The sequence below is a fragment of the Papio anubis genome, chromosome 2 (assembly GCF_008728515.1).
Source record: "Papio anubis isolate 15944 chromosome 2, Panubis1.0, whole genome shotgun sequence".
In the NCBI taxonomy this organism is placed as follows: Eukaryota; Metazoa; Chordata; class Mammalia; order Primates; family Cercopithecidae; genus Papio; species Papio anubis.
This window is the reverse complement of record NC_044977.1, coordinates 103,037,725-103,061,878: the sequence shown is the minus strand read 5'-3', so window position 1 is coordinate 103,061,878 and position 24,154 is coordinate 103,037,725. Positions and strand designations below refer to the sequence as shown.

At 43.8% G+C, this 24,154-nt stretch overlaps 1 protein-coding gene across 1 annotated transcript in view; it reads left to right on the top strand.

Moving 5' to 3' along the window:
• The window catches only part of ITGA9 (integrin subunit alpha 9), a 390,243-nt gene that overhangs the window by 207,879 nt on the left and 158,210 nt on the right, over positions 1–24,154 (top strand). The window contains exon 17 of the mRNA XM_021934572.2: positions 1,512–1,588. Coding sequence (XP_021790264.2) covers positions 1,512–1,588 — 77 coding nt within the window. The remainder of the gene's footprint in view (positions 1–1,511; positions 1,589–24,154) is intronic.

Here is a 24,154-nt window from a genome sequence, read left to right as displayed (position 1 = left end):
GTGGTCCCAGCTGCTTGGGAGGCTGAGGCAGAGGAGTCGCTTGAACCTGGGAGGCGGAGGTTGCAGTGAGCCGAGATTGCGCCATTACACTCCAGCCTGGGCAACAGAGCGAGACTCCATCTTAAAAAAAAAAAGGAAAGAAAGAAAAAAAAGAAAGCACAAATATATTGAAATCTCCTGGAAATTTGGCTCTCTCCTTGACCCCAGTAGTGTCCCAAAGAACATGGGAATTTCCTCTTTTTGCCCAAGACTTCCATGATATTTTCCCTGATAATCAAGGAAGGGAGTGTTGGCTGGGACGCTTTTTTCTTTTGGAAATGTGACAGGGGAATATGAATTTCCATAGGCGAAATTACTCTTGTCTGGTTGAGTCTAGACTGTTCATTGGCCAGCATGTTTGCTGGAGCCCACACTGGCACTCCGAGGTGCTGCCTGGACTTATTCTGTGGGCAGGGAAGAAATAACTTGGAACTACATTTTGGGGAAAAAACTCACAAACATGAGCAGTGACAAGGAAGAAGTTTAATAATGAGTAAATTACAACTAAAAGTTGTCAACAGGCTCTTCTCTCCAAATTCCACTGAAATGAGCAAAGCCACTGAACAGTAGTGAAGAGTCTCTGTCATCTGGAACTTAGGGAAGCTACTGTCCATAGATCTGAAATATCAGAGAGGTTGAGACTGATTGAGGGGAAGACTAACAAGCCCTCCGTGGACCATAGAAGAAAGCCCTCACCCCTCTCCAGACGCTGCTGCTGATCTCCTGGCAAGCCTCCACAGATAGGCCCAGGACCAGGCACAGCCAGCAAGCTCTCTGGAAATATTTGGGTTTTGGCACGCCAAGCCTTGGCCCCAGCACTGGGTGGGGCTTTGGCTGTTGAGGCCCAGTCTTGGTTACAGAAAAGGCACTGTGTCCCTGTTAACTGCTGGCTGCCCCACCAAGAAACTGGAAAGAATCTCCCCGACTCTGTTGTGATTCCCTCAGCCTGATGGCCTAATTGCCTTTGACTTCTCCTGTTAATACTGAAAATTCAAATTCAAAAAGTCCCATTGCTCAGGCAGAACCTATTTCAAATGTAAATTTCCTGCCTCCCCAAGACAGAGCAAACAGGGGGAAATGACCAAACTATAATCTGAGAGTTCTTTACTCAACTGGATTATCATTCATCTAAGAACATCTGAAAGACAGTCTCACACGAGCAAAGACCGAAAGGACATCCACCACCAAGTACCTCTCTTGAAAAAACTGCTTGCCGAAGCACTTCAGTAGACTAGGGAATGAATCAAATAAGTAATGCACTCACAAAATCAAGACCACAGTTGACTTAGGCTTCCTTGGAGCTTGGAAGAACCCCTTCCCAAGCTGGAGAGCTGGCTTCTTGGAGGTGGGAGTAGAGGCCCTGAGGGGCTCAGGGGAAGAATTCCCACTGATTTGCAAGAAAAGAATTGGCCACTGTGTACTCATTTGCCACTCAGTCCTGCCCTAACCTTCCTCTCCTGTCTCTCTCACAGACTGTTTTTGAAAGGAATTGCCATTCAGAGGACTGTGCCGCGGACCTGCAGCTTCGGGGTAAACTGCTGCTCTCTAGGTATGTCAGTGTTTCCTTCACAGCGTTGTTCTCAGAAGCTCCTTTTCCTTGACCCCAGGCCCCAAACCTGAATGCGCAGATTTCCCCACTGAAGAGGATAAACAGAGTTGATGGGTTACAATAATATTTTGTGGTTTTAAAACAATGTATATTACAAAATAATTATAACAAAAGCTTTGTTGGGAAGATTGTTTAGGTTTGGTTTTGTTTGCAGTTCTACATATCTCACAATTTAGCTTATATTTCTAATTTCTGTGAGTATTTGGGGGGTGGCTATTTTATGCTTGCTGATTGTATTAAGTTGAATCATATGAAATTGCCAATATTTGACCTCTTGGACAATTTCATGTGATTCAACCTATTATTATATAAAGATTTATCCCCACCCCCGTCTCTGTGCATGCGTGCACGCGTGCACACACACACACACACACATTTAACAATAGTGTATGTTTTAACAACAAGTAACTTTTCTGTGGCAGGAGAGGGCTGAAGAAGAGGGGCAGGCTGTCCTGATCCAAGTGAACAGATAGTCTCTTTATTGTTTCAGGGTTTCTTCCCGCACTACTTGAATCCCCCAAGGCTAAAGGTGAGCCGTACAGCAGCCTTCTGTTTCCTCTTCGCCAACCTTTTATTTTAGACTTCATTTAGGATGAAGGTGTTGGTCCTGATCATTTAGCCTAATTTCACAGAATGGCTTCCTTTTGAAACAATTCCTTCTGAAAGACTGTTTTAGCCTTGGGGCCAGAAACCCCTCTATTAGATTTATTACCATTTCTGAAAAACAGTCACCAGTTTTGATAGTTATTTTTCAAAATGCATAGCATGTCCCTTACTTAAAACTATGAGAGTTAAGTTTGGATAAAATGAAATGAATATACCATTATGAACCAGTGCCTACACTAGGACATTTTTTTTTATTGTTATACTTTAAGTTCCAGGATACATGTGCAAAACATGCAGGTTTGTTACATAGGTATACACATGCCATGGTGGTTTGCTGTACCCATCAACCCATCATCTACATTAGGTATTTCTCCTAATGCTATCCCTCCCCTAACCCCCCACCCCCGACAGGCCCCAGTGTGTGATGTTCCCCTCCCTGCGTGCATGTGTTGTCATTGTTCAACTCCCACTTATGGATAAGAACATGCGGTGTTTGGTTTTCTGTTCTTGTGTTAATTTGCTGAGAATGATGGTTTCCAGCTTCATCCGTGTCCCTGAAAAGGACGTGAACTCATCCTTTTTTATGGTTGCATAATGTTCCACAGTGTATATGTGCCACATTTTCTTTATCCAGTCTATCATCGATGGGCATTTGGGTTGGTTCCAAGTCTTTGCTGTTGTGAACAGTGCTGCAATAAACATATGTGTGCATGTGTCTTTATAGTAGAATGATTTATAATTCTTTGGGTATATACCCAGTAATGGGATTACTGGGTCAAATGGTATTTCTAGTTCTAGATCCTTGAGGAATCGCCACACTGTTTTCCACAATAGTTGAACTAATTTACACTCCCAGCAACAGTGTAAAAGCGTTCCTATTTCTCCACATCCTCTCCAGCATCAGTTGTTTTCCTGACTTTTTAGTGATCACCATTCTAACTAGCATGACATGGTATCTGATTATGGTGTTGATTTGCATTTATCTAATAACCAGTGATGGTGAGCATTTTTTCTTATATTTGTTAGCCACATAAATGTCTTCTTTTTAGAAGTGTCTGTTCATATCCTTTGCCTACATTTTGATGGGGTTGTTTTTTTCTTGTAAATTTGTTTAAGTTCTTTGTAGATTATGGATATTAGGTCTTTTGCTGTGCAGAAGCTCTTTAGTTTAATTAGATCCCATTTGTCAATTCTGGCTTTTGTTGCCATTGCTTTCAGTGTTTTAGTCATGAAGTCTTTGGCCATGCCTATGTCCTGAATGGTATTGCCTAGGTTTTCTTCTAGAGTTTTTATGGTTTTAGGTCTTAACCTTTAACTCTTTAATCCATCTTGAGTTAATTTTTGTATAAGGTGTAAGGAAGGGGTCCAGTTTCAGTTTTCTGCATATGGCTAGCCAGTTTTCCCAACACCATTTATTAAACAGGGAATCCTTACCCCATTGCTTGTTTTTATCAGGTTTGTCAAAGATCAGATGGTTGTAGATGTGTGGTGTTATTTCTGAGGCCTCTGTTTTGTTCCATTGGTCTATATCTCTGTTTTGGTACCAGTACCATGCTGTTTTGTTTACTGTAGCCTCGTAATATAGTTTAAAGTCAGGTAGCATGATGACTCCAGCTTTGTTCTTTTTGCTTAGGATTGCCTTGGCTATACGGGTTCTTTTTTGGTTCCATATGAAATTTAAAGTAGTTTTTTCTAATTCCATGAAGAAAGTCAATGATAGCTTGTTGGTGATAGCATTGAATCTATAAATTACTTTGAGCAGTATGGCCATTTTCACGATATTGATTCTTTGTATCCATGAGCACAAACTGTTTTTTCATTTGTTTGTGTCCTCTCTTATTTCCTTGAGCAGTGATTTATAGTTCTCCTTGAAGAGGTCCTTCACATCCCTTGTAAGTTGGATATATGGATATTTTATTCTGTTTATAGCAGTTTTGAATGGAAGTTCACTCTTGATTTGGCTCTTTGTCTCTTATTGGTGTATAGAATTCTTGTGATTTTCTCACATTGATTTTGTATCCTGAGACTGCTGAAGTTGCTTGTCAGCTTAAGGAGATTTTGGGCTGAGATGATGGGGTTTTCTAAATATACAATCATGTCATCTGTGAACAGAGACAATATGACTTCCTCTCTTCCTATTTGAATACCCTTTGTTTCCTTCTCTTGCCTGATTACCCTGGCCAGAACTTCCAATACTGTGTTGAATGGGAGTGGTGAGAGAGGGCATCCTTGTCTTCTGCCAGTTTTCAAAGGAATACTTCCAGCGTTTGCTCATTCAGTATGATATTGGCTGTGGATTTGTCATAAATAGCTCTTATTATTTTGAGATATGTTCCATCAATACCTAGTTTATTGAGAGTTTTTAGCATCAAGGGGTGTTGAATTTTATCAAAGGCCTTTTCTGCATCTATTGAGATAATCATGTGTTTTTTGTCATTGGTTCTGTTTATGTGATGGATTATGTTTATTGATTTGCGTATGTTGAACCAGACTTGCATCCCAGGGATGAAGCTGATTTGATCGTGGTGGACAAGCTTTTTGATGTGCTGCTGGATTTGGTTTGCCAGTATTTTATTATGGATTTTCACATCGATGTTCATCAGGGATATTGGCCTGAAATTTTCTTTTTTTGTTGTGTCTCTGCCAGGTTTTGGTATCAGGATGATACTGGCCTCATAAAATGAGTTAGGGAGGAGTCCCTCTTTTTCTATTGATTGGCATAGTTTCAGAAGAAACGATACCAGCTCCTGTTTCTACCTCTGGTGGAATTCGGTTGTGAATCCGCCTGGTCCTGGACTTCTTTTGGTTGGTAGGCTATTAATTACTACCTCAATTTTGGAACTTGTTATTGGTCTACTCAGGGATTCGACTTCTTCCTGGTTTAGTCTTTGGAGGGTGTATGTGTCCAGGAATTTATCCATTTCTTCTAGATTTTCTAGTTTATTTGTGTAGAGGTATTTATAGTATTCTCTGATGGTAGCTTGTATTTCTCTGTGATAGGTGGTGGTATCTCCTTTATCATTTTTTATTGTGTCTATTTGATTCTTCTCTGTTTTCTTCTTTATTAATCTGGCTAGTGGTCTATTTTGTTCATCTTTTCAAAAAAAACCAGCTCCTGGATTCATTGATTTTTTTTGAAGGGTTTTCATGTCTCTATCTCCTTCAGTTCTGCATTGATCTTTGTTATTTCTTGTCTTCTGCTAGCTTCTGAATTTGTTTGCTTTTGCTTCTCTAGTTCTTTTAATTGTGAGATTAGGGTGTCAATTTTAGATCTTTCCTGCTTTCTCCTGTGGGCATTTAGTGCTATAAATTTTCCTCTAAACTCTGCTTTAGGTGTGTCCCAGCGATTCTGGTATGTTGTGTCTTTGTTCTCATTAGTTTCAAAGAACTTATTTATTTCTGCCTTAATTTTGTTATTTACCTGGTAGTCATTCAGGAGCAGGTTGTTCACTTACCATGTAGTTGTGCAGTTTTGAGTGAGTTTCTTAATGTTGAGTTCTAATTTGATTGCACTGCGGTCTGAGAGACTGTTATGATTTCTGTTCTTTTGCATTTGCTGAGGAGTATTTTACTTCCAATTACGTGGTCAATTTTAGAATAAGTGTGATGTGGTGCTGAGAAGAATGTATATTCTGTTGATTTGGGGTGGAAAGTTCTGTAGATGTCTATTAAGTCTGCTTGGTCCAGAACTGAGTTCAAGTCCTGAATGTCCTTGTTAATTTTCTGTCTCATTGATCTAATATTTGACAGTGGGGTGTTAAAATCTCCCACTATTATTGTGTGGGAGTCTAAGTTTCTTTGTAGTCTCTAAGAACTTGCCTTATGAATCTGGGTGCTCCCATATTGGGTGCATATATATTTATGATAGTTAGCTCTTCTTGTTGCATGATCCCTTTAACGTTACGTAATGCCCTTCTTTGTCTTTTTTTAATCTTTGTTGATTTAAAGTCCATTTTGTCAGGACTAGGATTACAACCCCTGCTCTTTTTTGCTTTCCATTTGCTTGGTAAATATTCCACCATCCCTTTATTTTGAGCCTATGTGTGTCTTTGCACATGAGATGGGTCTCCTGAATACAGCACACTAATGGGTCTTGACTCTTTATCCAGTTTGCCAGTCTATGTCTTTTAACTGGGGCATTTAGCCCGTTTATATTTAAGGTTAGTACTGTTATATGTGAATTTGATCCTTTCATTATGATACTAGCTGATTATTTTGCTCATTAGTTGATGCAGTTTCTTCATAGTGTTGATGGCCTTTACAATTCGGCATGTTTTTGCAGTGGCTGGTACCGGTTTTTCCTTTCCATGTTTAGTGCTCCCTTCAGGAGCTCTTGTAAGGCAGGCCTGGTGGTGACAGAATCTCAGAGCATTTGCTTCTCTGTAAAAAAATTTCCTTCACTTATGAAGCTTAGTTTGGCTGGATATGAAATTCAGGGTTGAAAATTCTTTTCTTTAAGAATATTGAATATTGGCCCCCACTCTCTTCTGGCTTATAGGGTTTCTGCAGAAAGATTCACTGTTAGTCTGATGGGCTTCCCTTTGTTAATAACCCAACCTTTCTCTCTGGCTGCCCTTAACATAATGCCATTAACATTATGTGTCCTGGGGTTGGTCTTTCCGAGGAGTCTCTTTGTAGTGTTCTCTGTATTTCCTGAATTTGAATGTTGGCCTGTCTTACTAGGTTGAGGAAGTTCTCCTGGATAATATCCTGAAGAGTGTTTTCCAATTTGATTCCATTCTCCCCATCACTTTCAGGTACACCAATCAAACGTAGGTTTGGTCTTTTCACTTAGTCGCATTATTTCTTGGAGGCTTTGTTCATTTCTTTTCATTCTTTTTTCTCTAATCTTGTCCTCATGCTTTATTTCATTAAGTTGATCTTCAATCTTTGATATCCTTTCTTCTGCTCGATTGATTTGGCTGTTGTTCCTTGTGTATGCTTCATGAAGTTCTTGTGCTGTGTTTTTCAGCTCCATCGGGTCATTTATGTTCTTCTCTAAACTGGGTATCCTAGTTAGCAATTCTTCTAACCTTTTTTCAAGGTTCTTAGCATCCTTGAATTGGGTTAGAATATGCTCCTTTAGCTCAGAGGACTTTGTTATTACCCACCTTCTGAAGCCTACTTCTGTCAATTCATCAAACTCATTCCCTGTCCAGTTTTGTTCCCTTGCTGGCGAGGAGTTGTGATCCTTTGGAGGAGAAGACACATTCTGGTTTTCGGAATTTTCAACCTTTTTGCACTGGTTTTTCCTCATCTTCGTGGATTTATCTACCTTTCATCTTTGATGTTGGTGACTTTCAGATGGGGTTTCTGTATGGAAGTACACTAGGACATTTTAACTTATGATGGTACATGATCTTTCATTCACCAAAGGAAAGTAATACTAAGATTCCTTTTCTTCAGTTTGAGTTTACTGGAGGAAGTTGATGTACACACACACACACACACACAGACACACACAGACACAAATACTTCTCCAAACCACTTAAATATTAATTAGCATTACTTTTATTTAGGGCAATAGTGGTAGATTAAAATAGCACATGTTTTGCCAACCTTACGAAATTACTTAAAACTCATGGAATGGATATTGGAATTGTTTCACATTAGTATAAAGGACCTCCTGGGATTATTAGAGAAACTGACTTTAAAGAAGGTTCATAAATTTGCAGCTCATTAATTTTAATTTTAAATAGGCCTTCCAAAAAGTGTTTTAGGGAAAAAATAACAAGAAACAAAAATATATGGATTTTTTTTTGTCTTGAGGCAGACTGGGAATGCTGGAAATTTATTTTGGATCATAGAAAACCTTCATGTGGTGGGAAAATGTTCTCCTGCTCCAAGGTCAGATAATAAGTTAGGAAAGTCCTAACCCTCTTGCTACCCATTAGTGGATGATCAAATCCATCTCTATTGAATTGTGCTTTTTTAATATTAAGATGTAAAATTCAAGGCTGAGTAAAGCACCTTGTGGCTAAAGCTGCCTCCACTGCCCCAGTCTGGCCTTTCAAGTGTGGTCAGAACCAGTTATGCTCTGTAGGCCCAGTAATCAATAATGCTTGAACAACTAGTGTGGTGGCCAGGACCCAGACCCCCATATGTGTCAGCTACCAATTGCCACAAAAAATGCTCCATAACAAATCACCCCAAAGCTCGATGGTATGAACAGCAATCACTGATTCTCATGGATTTTCAGGTCAGCTGGCCCAGGCTGGATTCAGCTGGACCTTGGCTGATTTATCCATGCATCTAGGTTCAGCAGAGGGTAGGTTCTAGGCTTGGGTGACACCATTCAGCTCTACTCCCTGTGTCTTTCTTTTTCCTTTGGAACCAGTGGGCAAGCCTGGGCATATTCTCACAGCATAGCAGAGGTATAAGAAGGCATGCAGAAATGTGCAAGGACTCTTAAGGCCTGGGCTTAGAACTGGTGCACTTTTCCTGCAGCCTTATTCTATTGGCCACAGGAAGTCGCATGGCCGAACCCAAAGTCAAGGGACATAAACTTAGTGAGAGGAATTACAAAGCCGCACAGCAAAGGGCCTGAGTATAAGGAGGAGGTGAAGACTTGGGACCCATAATGCAATCTACTACACTATATAAACAGTAAGGTAGCCCTGTCTCTTATCCTGATGCCTTGTTGTTATCAGGGCTATTTCAGTCTTTCTTGCAATTCCATCTCCCTGGAATTCAGACATGAGAGCTGGAGACTGGGTAAGAAGATTTTCTGAACCTCCAAAACAATGCCTTTAGACTGAAGCTCTCAGCCTCGTCTTAGGTTGGGTTATTTCTCAGAGGACCCTTGGCCTCTCAAAATAGCCTTTTGGCTGAATCCTCCATTAAAGAAACCTTCGTTATACTTTTGGGCCCATAGCTGTTCTCACAGGAGCCATCGGAGAAATGTTCATTGATACTTGGATAACGAACCTGTGGTTCAATTACATGGGATTTATCCAGACCTTTGGTATTTACTCTTCAGAGCCAGGGACAATGTGAGGGAAGGTACAATCAGTTAAGTGCTAGTGGAAACCAGGGTCTGAATTTGGTTGGCAGAGGCGTAGTGGCTCCAAGCAGAGGTGAGCTGCTTTGGTTATCATTGAACTCTCTTGATTCATTCTTGTCTGGGATGGAATGTTCCCTCCTTCCTTGTTCAAGCCGGGCAAATCCTAGGCACTGGGCTGCAGAAGTGAGCAGTATGTGGGCCCTGCTCTCCTGCTGTGAGCAGAGCAAGAGGCTGGGTGATAGTGGTACCACACGGTGAGTGCTAGGTGGGTTACTCCAGGGCTCTGCAGCAGCTTCCAAGAGGTGGTGTTGAGAGAAATGAGGACTCAGGCATTCTGGACAGAGGGAAAAGGTGAGCAGAAGTATGGAGAACAGGACTCCCATGAAGATCTGCAGGTGTCTGGAATGAAGGAGGCAGTCAGGAGAACACAGTGAGAGACAGGGAAGGAGAAAGGGAGAGAAACCAGATTGTGGAACACTTATGAGTCTGGACTTCATCTTGAAGCCAATGGGAGTACAGCCAAGTTGTAGTGTAAGTGCATTTAACCTAACAAGAATACAGCCAGGAGGCCAGGCGCAGTGGCTCTGCCTATAATCCCAGCACTTTGGGCAGCTGAGGCAGATGGATTGCTTCAGCTCAGGAGTTTGAGACCAGCCTGGGCAACATGTCAAAACTCTGTCTCTACAAAAACATACAAAAATTAGCCAGGCATGGTGGCAGGCGCCTCTAGTCCCAGCTACTCGGGAGGCTGAGGTGGGAGGATCACTTGAGCCTGGGAAGCAGAGGTTGCGGTGAGCTGAGATGGCACCACTGCACTCCAGCCTGGGTGACCCGGGAAAAAAAATGCAGCCTGCACACTCCAGGAGCCGGGGTGGGGAAGGGAGAGGAGAATATTGAGATGGTGTAGGTCATATGGCCCTCTATTCTGCTCAATGAAAGTATGTTCCAGCTTGAGTTTTGAGTTTGCTCCTGTCTCCATCTGTCTCAGTTCCTGCTTCCCTGCCTTGGGTAGGTCTGTGGGGCAGCTACCCTTCATCCCAGTGCAAGAGCAGCCTTGTCAGGGTTGGACTTAGGAGAGATGTTGTGCTGATTTCCCCCATGGTGCCCCCGGAAGGGCTTCACAAGGCCAACTTGGACACAATTTTTGCTTTCTGTGATGTCTTTAGAACTTAGCTCTCCTGTTAGCTGTGACCTCACTCGCTGTATGAAAAGTTGAAGCAAATGGGTCACAGAAAAAGATTTCTCTGATGACTTTGTAGACAGTTGGTCCACGGTGTTGTGGCTGGAGGCCTCTGAATACCCACCAGACTGAGGAGCCTTTGTGTTAAGACAGAGGGAAGGACATCTGGGAGTGATTGGGTCACCCAGAGTGGCCAGAGATCAAGCCATAGGAAATGCTGTCTGTGACCAGGATTCATGGATGTTTTTATTTTCCTCTCTGGAGAGCATGAATTCTGGCAGGCCTGTGATCTCTTAAAACAATCAACTCTTCAATTAGAAGTTCATGATCTTTAATGGGCTCGAGCCCAGTTCCAAAACAGGCCATTGTCAAAACGTCTAGGAACAGGGATGAAACTTGCTTAAAAGTTTCTACTAAACAGGACTGAAAATTCCATTTGTAAAAGGATGCAACTATGTTTTGTCTTTTCAAATATTCATAGTACCTAAGAAAGCATCACATATGATAAAGAAAAAGATATGGCAGGTGAGCTTTAAAAAAATTCTTTTTTTGATGCATTCTATCAGAAATCAGTGGAACATTTCAGTGCTGTCTGGTTAGCCAACTGCGATAAAATAAGGACTTTTAAGGGAGATGAAAAAACACAGCAGGATATCTGTAAAGCTAGAACCATCTGGTGGCAACATATAATTGTCCTATGGTTGTAGCCTTGATAATACTGTTGCCGTGGGGGTTGGGTGGTGGGGTGAAGTGCATTTCCCAAAACTGTTGGCTAGCTGAGGGATGGGAGCTCCATCCATGAAAACCAGTCTTCCAGAGGGGGATCCCCAAAGCCAGAGAGCTATTCTGAGTTTGAAACAAGTTGTTCTCCTTCTCAAAAGTGGCAGAGTGGTTAGAATCATCAACTGCACAGCCTAGGTCAAAAGTGAAGTTTGTCTTGTTTTATAAAGCGAAAGACACCCTTGTTTAGTGAGCACTGTCCGAGCACTAGATACCCCACTGAGTACTCCATATACATAAAAGCACTGAAGTATCTTACCGGCTGCATAACCTTGAGCAAGTTGCTTAACATCTCTGCCTGTTTTCTCCTCTGTGAAATGGGGAAAATAACAGCAGCACCTTATAAGGTTATTTTGCATATTAATTAATTAATACATATTCAAGTGCTTCTCAAAGTGCTTAGCATATAAGCAAACACTCAGTAGTGAAAACTAGCATTATTATTTCATTTAATCCTCAACAACACTGATATTAAATATTCTTACACTTTTTTTACTGAGGGTAGTGCAGAGGCTCAGGAAGGCCAGGTTACTTGCTCAAGGCTCATGCTGTACGGGAAAATTAAAGCTTGGAATGTCTGATTCTACGTCCTGCTCATCTCCTGTACATTGTCTTCTGTTGTCTCTGGGTTCAGCTATCAGCTGACTCTGGACCAGAGGTACTAAGGCTGGAGACCTTGGGGAAAAAGTCCTCCTCTCTGTGAAAGCTGCACTGCAGAGAGGAGGTAGATGGGCAAAAACTCCACTAGCAAAGATAGCTGCCATCCCTCCGCTCCATTCTCCCATGTGCTGTCTGACCCAGAGGCCCTGTTCAATAGCTTTTCCCCCTGGAGACACAAGCGATCTGTCCTGCTGTGTCCAGTAGCCACAGTGGACACTTTTAAGGGAGGTGAAAAAACAGTGGTGTCACTGTGGCTGATGTCCAGTGGCATCATCAGTGGCAGTCCTTGCATTGAGTCAGCACATTCTTTTTTTTTTTTGAGACAGAGTTTCGCTCTTGTTGCCCAAGCTGGCAATGGTGCAATCTCAGCTCACCATAACCTCTGCCTCCCGGGTTCAAGCGATTCTCCTGCTCAGCCTCCCGAGTAGCTGGGATTACAGGCATGTGCCACCATGCCTGGCTAATTTTGTGTTTTTAGTAAAGACAGGGTTTCTCCATGTTGGTCAGGCTGGTCTCGAGCTTCTGACCTCAGGTGATCCGCCCACCTCAGCCTCCCAAAGTGTTGGGATTACAGACATAAGCCACCGCACCTGGACAAGTCAGCACATCCTTTATCTGTGTAGGTTGCATTTTCTTTCCTTGGAGAGCCTCAGATTCAATGGTGGGTTTGTGGCTGGCATACCAGCAGTTTCCTAAAATGTAATGTCATCACTGTTATTATTATGATATGAGGGAAGGTGAATAGGAACTCATCAGAAACCTGGAAAATGTTGCCAGAACATTAGCCATGTGATTTTTTTCCCCTTCATTGTCTGCACCAGCTCTGAAGAAAAAATGTGTAAGTTTGTTGATTTGCAGTAGCTGGCTTTTTTTTTTTTTTTTTTAATGGAGTTTTGCTCTTGTCGCCCAGGCTGGAGTAGAGTGGTGTGATCTCAGCTCACTGCAACCTTCGCCTCTTGGGTTCAAGCGATTCTCCTGCCTCAGCCTCCCAAGTAGCTGGGATTACAGGCACCCGCCACCATGCCCAGCTAATTTTTGTATTTTTTTTGTAGAGATGGGGTTTCACCATGTTGTCCAGGCTAGCCTCGAACTCTTCACTTCAGGTAATCCACCCACCTTGGTCTCCCAAAGTGGTGGGATTACAGGCATGAGCCACTGCGCTCGGCCTAGCTGGCTTTAATGGTTGCTGTTTCTGGAATCTCTGGCTATAGGAATGGATTTCTCAATGGTATATTCTTGAAAGAAAGGCAAAATGCTCAAGCAAATGGAACCTTTTGAATAAGAGTTGACAGATTGCTCATCCTTGCCCTCCTTTCTCAGAACAAGTGTTTGCCTTTGCTCTGATGTGGGCCTTCCTTTTTTTTTTTTTTTTTTTTTGACAAAGTCTCACTTTGTTGCCCAGGCTGGAGTGCAGTGGTACTATCTTGGCTCACTACACTTTCCGCCTCCCAGGTTCAAGTGATTCTCCTGCCTCACTCAGCCTCCCGAGCAGCTGGGATTACAGGCACTCACCACCATGCCCAGCTAATTTTTATATTTTTAGTAGAGATAGGGTTTTACCATATTGGCCAGGCTGGTCTCGAAATCCTGACCTCAAGCAATCTACCTACCTTGGCCTCCCATAGTGCTGGGATTACAGGCATGAGCCACCACACCCAGCCTGATGTGGGCTTTCTAAGAGGCAGCAGCAGATGCCTCTCCTCACATCCCAGCCACGCATCAAGGATGAATAGGCATGTGGGTGCCTTCCATGGGAGTTACCTGGTGGAGGGTGGGATTTAGGCCCCAGGGAAGGTGATGAGCAGTGTAAGGGACAGTCACACACTGGAGAGACATCGAAGGGTGACATGCCCTTCCAGAGAGTCCAGCTTCTGTTCACCCGATGAGAGGTGACACAGTGCTACTGTGTTCATTCGTTTGACAAATGTGGATGGAGCACTTGCTATGGATATGCCAGGCCTGGTGGAAATAAACACACACTGCTGCATCACGATGCTCCTGGTCTAGAAGGGGAGACACACATGAAAACAGGTATCATTAACTGTAGTCATGATCACGATGGGAATATGAGGGAGTTCCCTTGAAGCACAAGGGAGGCAGCACTCTACATGGTCTAAGGTTGAGTTCTCCTAGAAGCAGACCATGAGACAAGGATTTGAGTGCAAATAATTGAGCTAGCGGTGCAGAAAATGAAGGGAAGAGGTAAGGAAGTATACAGGGAAGTCTGCGGTGAGGATGCATCATAGCACTAATATATCAGTTACTTATTGCTATAACAAATCACCCCAGGACTCCATGCCTTAAACCAGCCACCATTTGTTTAGCTCCTGATTCTGTGGTCAGCTGTTGAGGCTAGGCTCGGCTGTTCAGGTCTTCTGGTCTCATTTGGGCTCCCTCCTGCATCTACAGGCAACCTCGGGTTGGTTGGATGCCTGGCTGTTGGTTTGTGGTTCGCTGGCGTTCCTCCACATGGTCTCTCCTCCTCCAGCGGGCTAGCCCAGGATTACTCTTACAGTGTAGCCAGGGCCCAAAATGGAGAGCAGCAGTGCACAAGACCTCATGAGGCCTAGTTCCAGAACAGATATATTCTCACTTTTGCTACATTCTGTTGATCAAAGCAAAAGTCATAGGGGTCGCATGGAAGTACACTCTGCTTCCTGATGGGAGGAGCTGCAAAGTCACATGGCAAAGGGTGTGATCCAGAGAGGCTGTCAGTCAGTGCATCATCCCCCGCTCCCACAGTGGATGATTGGCACTTCGTCCTGCAGGGAAACGTACCTCTTGGAATGACTGTATCTGAGAGGTGAAGGAGCTGGGGTGTTTGTATCCCAATTCCTGAGATTCACTGGGTGAGAGCTACTCTGGGTTAGGTGGGTGGGGACAGTTAGCTCCCTGGCACTTGCATCCTTGTCTAGCTATGGGAAAAGGCCCTCAGATACAAAAATGCAGACACTGGCAGCTGAAAGTCAGCAAAAGCATTGGGGTCAGAGGTGGGGAGTGTGGGAGGGGATGGCAGGGACATGGGTGATGTCTCCTGTACCCACTTTCTCACAGACTCTCAGTTGATGAATTTATTCTGAAAAATTCCAACAGGAGTGTCATACCACCTTTTGACATGGAGGCTTCTTCCCATTAGCTTCCTCGGAATACTTTCATTTCAGGTCTTGCCAAACACCCAGCTTTCTCCATTACTGTGATAACTATTCTCTATTGCATTTGTCTGCATCTTTTTTTCCCCTTCTCTAGCAAGCATAACAATATATTGCACACATGCAGAAGGGCGTTTGGCTTTACAGCAAACCTGTGAACCATCTATAGGGCTCCGAGTTTTGTTCCCATTTCGCTGAGGACAGCAGCAAAGGCAGATAAGGGATGTGTCCACAGCACGTCCCAGGCAGAGAGGATAAGCCCCCTGAGCCCTGCATGATCCTGGGAGTGACGTGGGCCAAGCCCAGCCACGCAACAGAACTCTGTGTTTCTTAGGAGCCCCGGCTCCAGCCCAGCTCAGGCATAAGCACAGCCCATGACTCTGGGATGCCCCTCAGTTGTCTTACGAAGTAACTCAGGCCTCGCTGTGGGGTAGAGACAAGCCCAGCCCACAAGTTCTTCCAGGTTGGTGGATTTTATGTGTGTACTTGGAGCCAGAGCATTTCTGGTGCAGAACAGGTAGCTGACAGGCAGGGATTAGAGTCACTTATCGGAGGTTAAAAAAAAGTAAATAGCAGAGGCAGGAGAAACACCTGGTGGGAGGCTCGGGAGCCTGATATTCTAGCAATGTGACCCATGGCCCCTGACTTTAAATAGCCATTGCAGCTTGGGGAACCTGGCCTGTCTAGGTGGAAACGACTTTTGGAAATGCCTCCTATTGCAGAAAGCATCTGATTTGCAGTTTCCTGAATGCGAGGCTCCAGGTGTAGGGACCGCCACCCAAGGAACTAACCTTTTTCTCTGTTGGGCAGACTGAGGGGAGCTTTTCAGGGTCCACCATACATGAGCAGCAGATAGCTGTCCCCACACATACCATATTTCAGAGACAGCCCCTTCCCTCCTGAGCAGACACTGGCTGACATTTTCCAGCGTCGACTTTCTAGATGGTGAGAGGATGGGGATGCTTAGAGGGGCAGTGAAGGCAAGACTGAGGCAGTAAACTGTGGCGAACGTAGAAGAGTCTGCCCATGTGCTCGTAGCGGCCTTCCTCCTGAGACACTCGGGAAGGCTGAGTCTACCTCACAGGTGTGCCTGATAAAATTTTTGGGGGCAGTGTTTTCCTTGGCTTCCAAACGTAGACATCCATTGGAGGTTTTATGTGGAAGCATCTTTCCAGCAGGCACAATGACATGGCTCTTTGCCTTGTGACTGGACTCAAGGAAAGGACCTATCAAGAGAATGTAGCCCTGAATCCCTCCCTTCTCTCAACTTGGAGCAGACCGGGAGCCATGTGTGGTTTCCTCGCTAAGATTTTTGCAGTTTATTCTGTGTGACTGTGTGTGTTGGTCCCTTGCCACTAATCCTAGACTCACCCATCCCAGCACAGGCTTGTGACTGTGGGCCAAGCCAAATTCTGAAGCAGTGCAGTTGTTTGTTGTCTGAACTCAGTCTTCCCCAACACATGCTTTTCTTGTTGTCCTGCACACACCCTCTCATCAGCATCCCTCCCAAATTTGTTCTGAGCCACCTGATATAACTTCAGGTGAACAAGAAGGCTGCCCCATGGCTTTCCACGGATGAAAAGCCAAAGGCAGCTATGGCTTTGCTTTGTCCCCAGTGGTCACTGGCCACGGGTGAGACCCTGGGTTTCACATGACCTGCCCATAAATCAGTTCGCTGCAATTGCAGTGAGAGGGAAGGTACCTTGTAGAAAACCTCTAGATTTTATGAGCTTGTTTCCCTGACTCCATTCCAAAGCCATGGGTGAGACTTGGGTTTAACATGACCTGCCCATAAATCAGTTTGCTGAAATTGCAGTGAGAGGGAAGGTACCATGTAGAGAACCTCTAGATTTTATGAGCTTGCTTCCCTGACTCCATTCCAGAGTGACCTTGATCCAAAAATGACAAGGCTGGGTGGGTGCCACTGATGTCACACCCAGATCCCTTGCTGTGCAGGTGCACTGCTCCCAGCTGCTGTGCTGGCTGCTAGCTGCTCACAGCGGCCCCTCCCTTTGGTCTGGAAAGTCACCCTTACCCTGCCTGGGAGGGTGATTTGTTAGCCAATGTCTGGCTGATGTAGGGTGTGGATTAACTCCCTGGTGCAGTTTATGCTGCACAGCTCCCCTTGGCGTCTGGTTGAGGCTAGATTCCCCTGCGCACACAGCCTTGGTCCACTCCTGCCCCTGTCCCTGCCCCAGCCTGGTTCCCTGGCTTCCCAACCGATCCCTGGATCTCTGCCACAGGCTCTGGCTTCCAGGGAAGGGAGCCTGTCCTGAGATGCAGTAGAACCTCATGTTTTATTTATCTGCTCTTAGATCTCCTGTCCGGGCAGGCTGATTCCTTTTTAGGATTCCAAGTTTCAAAAGGAAATCAAATCCAATGCATTTATCAGACATTAGTGGGAGAGGGAAAAAAAAACTGTTGCTCATTGGCTTTTTGTTTGCCCTCTTGGAATTGCAGAGGATTTTGTTATTTTTATTTTTAAAAACCAGACTTGTGGAATAAAGTGTGGGAGACCACTTCAGGCTGGTCCAGGGGACTTTGTGTCTTCCCCTGAGGCTTCATTTTTAAAGAGGACTTTCCAGACCGAAGGGAAGGGAAGGGGGCTCCCTTGAGAGAAATGGGTTTCATGCAAAGTCCTTACTGGTGGGGAACTGAAGACAGGTACAGTCCTTACTGCATAAGGGGACAGGTGATGTTCAGTTGCAATCATAAGCCTTTCTCACCAGGAGCACTGGACTGTCTTTTAAGAAAGTTTTCTGTGATAATGAGATTTGAACTGGAGGAAATGCTGTTCTTTCAGTTAACAGTTGCGTTTTTTTCAAGAAAAGAAAGACAAATATTAAAACTGTTTTTTGTTTGTTTGTTTGTTTTTTTCTGGTGCAAAAGAACAATTTCACCTCCTAAGCCAAGAAGGAAAAAATTCTCATCTAAACCACCAGGCTTAAAGGTGGCTCCTTGTCAGTCCTGAGGTGGCAGGATTGAGGTGAATGAAATCAACCATGGTTTCTAATGTCTTCTTATATGCCTTCAGAAACGCCTTGCTCACCTTTCCTCCTGCTGTCCTAGGCTGAGCCTGCCATCCCTCCTTCCCTCTGTCCATCACGGCCTCTCCTTAGGGTCATTAATTCAGTCCGTACCACTCACCTTCCCATAGGACAGGTGCTCTTAACCTGGAGTCTGTGTCCTCTTGCTGATCTGTGAGCCCAGATAAGAAAACGATTGCATTTTGTTTTCACTAACTACACACTGAAATTTAACATCATATTCAATTATGAATGTAGGAGACAGATTACAGTAATATTACCAAGACCTGTGACTCTGTCCCAAATAGAAATCACAGGTATTGTCAAATCAAGTTAGAGTTATTGCAGGTATTTCAAACTACCATTTACATTCATCCCTCCTTCAGAGTTATACCATTAGATTTACTTCCAGATCTTTTTATTTAATAATTTTTTAAAAGCATATTGCTAAACTACACATTTGTGCCCTCCCCTTTCCCATAGGGCTACCTCACCTCCTGGGAGAAAAGATTCAAAATCTAGGAGATTCATAATTTCAATATATTCCATTGCTTGTGACTATTTATGGCCCCATTTGGTTCCTGAGCTAGAAACAGAAAAGTTATGACCGTGACAGAATTACTTGTCAAGGGACCATGATGACGCTGCTAACCTGGGCTTTCTTGAGCTGTCTGCTCTGCCAGCTTTGATGAAATGCACATATACTGCTTGCATTTTCTATGCAATGGCCAAGTGTAACAGGCAGCGCATGTGTGGCAGATTGTGGCAGCAGGACCTTGCTGGGTCAAGTCATACATCGCGGCACACCAGTGCTGTCTTAGGACATTGGACCTCCGAGCAGCCTGCAGATCTTGGGAATTCCTCTGCCCCCTAAAGTATTCCTTGTCTTTTATCCAGTTGTTACAGTGAGTGAACCTGATTTGTTCCAGATGTCCTAAGATTTAGTGATTCCGGAAACTATTCCTAAAGTCAAGGCTGATGAGGATTTGAATTCCTCTGTTAGCTGGGAACCAGCAGTTCTTTACACAGTTAAACAGATGGGGCAGGAGGAGGGAGACTGAGCTGCCTGGAGGGATGGGGGGCCCTCTGACTGGCTTATTTGCCTTGTTAGAAAGAGGATGACCTTTGAAGCAAATATCGATTCCACCATTGCATGAGTTATTAAAAGAGCCAGAGTTGGGGCCAGAGTCAGCTGGGCAGGCACATGGACATGCTATTTTTTTTTTTAAGTAATACATATTTACCTTAATTATCTGAATGTTCTTGCTAGGGAAACCACTATTTTGGCTCAGATCACCTTAGTAAATGCTTTTTTCTTTCTCTCACTTTTTGAGCATAAAACTGGCCCAGGTGGGTACCTATGAGGGAGGTAGAGGTATTTCTGACTTCCTATAAGTGAGTTTTTCAAATCAGAAATTCAGTCCCAGGAATGATTTCCCTGACCCACTGTAAATTTTAATTGAGGTGCCTTACAGGGGTGCCCTATGATCTCTCTCTGGAGTTAATAACCATATGGATCTGTTTTGCCTGATTAGAAGGGATTTCTAAAGCATGATGAGATGGGGAAGCGCAACTCCAAGTACATGGCATAATAACTCATTCCCAGAGGAAGTTAAAACATGTACACATACATATGGAATGTTCTGTTTAATGATATTATTGGTTTATGCAGTAGTTGAATATATAAATATGAATATAAAGCTATGTACAGTTGTGGATTTAAAACAAAAGCAGAACTTAACTAATGTTGCTGTTTAGATTTTTTTCAAGTGCATTTGAATGCAGACAAGTGTCCAGATAGATGCTAGTGGAAGTCTGAGACAAGCTATGTAAGGGTATCAAGCCAGGGTTCCACTGGAGCTGGGCCAGACTACTGGGTTGTGTATCTAGAGAGACCAGGGCAGGACTGCTGGAGGACAAGCTGAGTGGTGCCGAGGTAGGGCAGTGATATGGTTTGGCTGTGTCCCCACATAAATCTCATCTTGAATTGTAGCTCCCATAATTCCCACATGTTGTGCAAGGGACCTGGTGGGAGGTAAATAAATCATAGGGGCGGGTCTTTCCTGTGCTATTCTTGTGACAGTGAATAAGTCTCATGAGATCTCATGGTTTTATAAAGGGGAGTTCCCCTGCACACACTCTCTTGCCTGCCACCATAAGACGTGACTTTGCTCATTCACCTTCCGCCATGATTGTGAGGCCTCCCCAGCCATGTGGAACTGTGAGTCAATTAAACCTCTTTCCTTTATAAATTACCCAGTCTCAGGTATATCTTTATTAGCAGCATGAGAACAGGCTAATGCAGGCAGGATAGGCACACCTGGGAAGGAGGCCGGGGTCAGATAAGATGGTAAGCTTTGAACAGAGGGAAGCTTGTCATAGGGGATGTTGAATTGGTTGGGATGAGGAGCATCCAATGGGCTAGAGGAGGTGATTTAGGGCTGAGGCTGTAAACCACAGGGGATTACCTATGTTTATTTGAGGCCAGTTGCAGGATAACCACAGGACAAGACTAGTAGTTGGACAGAAATAACAATTTTTATTATTCTAGAATAGATTAAAATACAAAAATAAAATTAGATTTTGTTTCTCTGATTTATTTAGAATTGAACCTTTTTTGGTACAATATTCTTCTTTAGTATTTCTTGGTGATTTTTTTTTTTACAACAAAAAGTAGAGCAATACCTTTCTTGGTGTTCTTGGTTAGTAAAATAAATCCCTAATATTTGCAACAATCTCTAGAGTCTTCTAAATCAGGAAATTTTAATGACTTTCACAGCAGTAAAAATTGATATTTATATTCTAAATAATTCGATGTTTCAATGAAATCTGCAGGAATCCAAAACAACAGGCAGTCACTAACTAAAATGGGACAGCAAGACAAAAGTAGTTTCCTATCCCTGTAGGAAACAGAAATCTTGGAGCTTTCACTGCATGAAAACCAACTCCATTTTAGTACCTCGTTGCACTTCAGGCTTTCCCTGTCCAGAGTTCTCACACATGACAGTGAGCTCCAACTACAACCTATTCCAAGCTGAGAGTAATGGACTGAGAATCTGAAAACATGACACATCAATCCATTCCCCACCTTTCCCCTGCGGGACTCAAAAAAACAACATTTCCCAGGCTCCCTTGCAGATAGACTTCTTGTGAGGTTCAGCCAATGGGATCACTGGTGTGAGATTGGAGAAAGGGAGTAGGAGAAAAGTCAGGGTGTTTCTCCCCAACTCCAGTCACTTCAAGCAGCATCTCTGGCAGTAGCTACTTCTCCTCCATGGTCTTAGCTCCCTCTTGGCAGTCCCAGTCCCAGTCGTAATCACAACACCTCCTCTCCCGGTCCCTCCAACTCTAAGGGTGTCAGCAGTTGCTTCTGATCTCAGCTTTTCCTCATCTTACCTTGTTTGCTCTTCTGGTTCTTCTCACACCTTTGTACCTGGTTCCCCATTCTAATCCCTTCTATGAACTACTTGGCCTGGGTTCTGCTTTCCTGTCTGGCCTCTGACTAATACACAGTGGGTTTGAATCCTGGTACTGCCACTAGTTACTAAATAAGTTATTAAGTGGCCTACCTTATTTAGTCCTCAATGTCTTTGCAAAACGGGAGGAGGTTGGTCTGTAATGGATTCTGAGATCCCTTGAAGCTTTGAAAATCCATGAGTCTCTAAACTTTGATCTCATAATACATATTCATGAAATGGCTACATTTTTCTAGCGCCATTACAGAGATAGTTTTTTATTATTTGCTTTCCAGGACATGGTCTTAGCCTTCATAATACTGTTTGTTTACAGATTTCATGATTTACCCCGGCATCATTCCACTAAAGGCTGATGTTGGCGGCATTATGCTTAGGAGACATAGAAATGTTGTGGTTCTGAGAATGGGCTTTTATATTGTTTGGCATAGATCACTAAAGAACAGTTACTTGTGTCATGAAGGAGAGGCCCCCAGACTGGCACTTTGAATGCAAATTCTTCTGTAACAAATCCAGGAGACTTTGGAATAACTCTCAGATGCAGCAGTAGACTTGACTGTAAAAGCTCCCAGCCCATAGAGGTGAGCAGAGGCCGAGGAGTAAACACCTTACCAACATTCTGGGACAAAATAGCATGAACGCTGTTGTACCTTGGAGGTACAATAGCAGCTGCCTTCCTAGGTGGGGAAGCTGAGAGCAGCGTCTTACAGGAGTGCATGCCCTGTAGAGAGAGGCTCAGGAACTTATGCTTGCTGACATGTATATCTTCTTGAATTGGTCCCTAGTGAGTCTATCCAAAGTGAATTGCACTGGGGAAACTCAGAAATATACACCCCTCAGATTCACCAAGGGTGGTATCTTATGTGTTTCCTTTAAGTTGTACCAGTTTATGGCAGGGGCAGTGTTTAAAATAGTTAAGAACCTGCACAGCATGAGCACACCTATCTTTGAGAACAGTTGCCAGCCATAGAGAACTGGTACAGCTCCCCTGGTACAACCCACTGATGGTCAGTCTGGGGCCAGGGGTGTCTTTGGTCACCCACACCCACATTTGGCAGGACTATGAGGTCTGGGACTTGAAGCACATTAGTAGAAATTGAGACTATGGCACCCGGGATGCCTCCATGTGACAGGTGCGCAAGAAGGAAAGTGAGCAGAATGTGGATCCCAAGGGTTGGGTATGGTTTCTCCAGGCTCTTTCCAGAAGGAGCCTGGGCCCCTGTAATTCAGAGATATTCAGATTAACTGATCTGGTCTCCAGCCAATGACAGGCTTCACTCATTGGACCATTCTCCCATTCAGAAAGCTGACATAGGATCCTGTAGCAGGAATGATCAGTGCTGGCTGCATCCCTTTTATACTTATGTGCTATGCTGGTATGCAGCTACCAGTAACTATATCTCTTTGCATTTTCTGCCTACCAAGTATCTTGCCAGAGGTACTGGGAGTAGATGTGCAGCTCCCCGCCTCTGCAGTAGCCCTCAACAAATGACTGACTGGAGTGGGCACATAAATATTCCCTCATCCCACCAATGGGATAACTCTGTTCTGCTCATGTGTTGCACAGTTTCCCAGAGCTCCCCAGCAAGACTAAGTTCCAGGTGCTCAGGGAGATGACTGACTTGATGTTGCTGCCTTTGCTGGTTGCCTGTCCTTCTGTGTCTCACTCTATGCCTTCCCTACTGGTGTTTTATGGAACCACCTCTGGAATAAACAACTTACTTTCAAACCTGTCTCCAGCTCTGCATGTGGGGGAGCCTGCACTGACATTCTTTATTCCCTAGATCTGTGTGGCTTGCTACTTTTTTTCCCACCACATCACAGGTAATGAATGAGGTTCATTTGTACAGCGTACAACTTTGGACATCAGATTTTGGTGAAACTCAAAATTACTTGGTGAAAAAGAAAAGCGCACATATGTTATGCTTTTTTTTTTTTTTTTAGCATTTCATAATATTCACTAAAGCATTTTATAAGCAACTGAGTTGTAGGAACGAAATATGATCAATTTTTAAAAACTACCATTTTTTTTTTTTTTTTTTGAGACAGAGTCTCGCTCTTTCGCCAGACTGGAGTGCAGTGGTGCGATCTCAGCTCACTGCAACCTCTGCCTCTCAGGTTCCAGCCATTCTTCTGCCTCAGCTTCCCAAGTAGCTGGGACTACAGGTGTGCACCACCATGCCCAGCTAATTTTTGTATTTTCAGTAGTGACGGGGTTTCACCATGTTGGCCAGGATGGCCTCAGTCTCTTGATCTCATGATCCACCCGCTTCAGCCTCCCAAAGTGCTGGGATTACAGGCATGAGCCTCCACGCCCAGCCCAAAACTATTTACTTTTATTTTTACTGAAATTTATTTACCCTGGACCTCTTCTTCACAAGTAGTAACACAAGCAAGTGTGTATCATTAAAGATTTATCACAAATCAACCATATTATATTATAAGTAGAGCGAAACTGGTGAAACAAATTTTATTCAATGCAGTATATCCCAAAAGTGATTATTTGAGCATATAATCAATATTAAAACAGCTGTGGAGATTTTTACATCTTTGTGTGTGTGCTGTCTTTGAAAACTCATGTGTATTTTAAACTTAATTCAGACCAGCCACATTTTAAGTGCTCAAATGC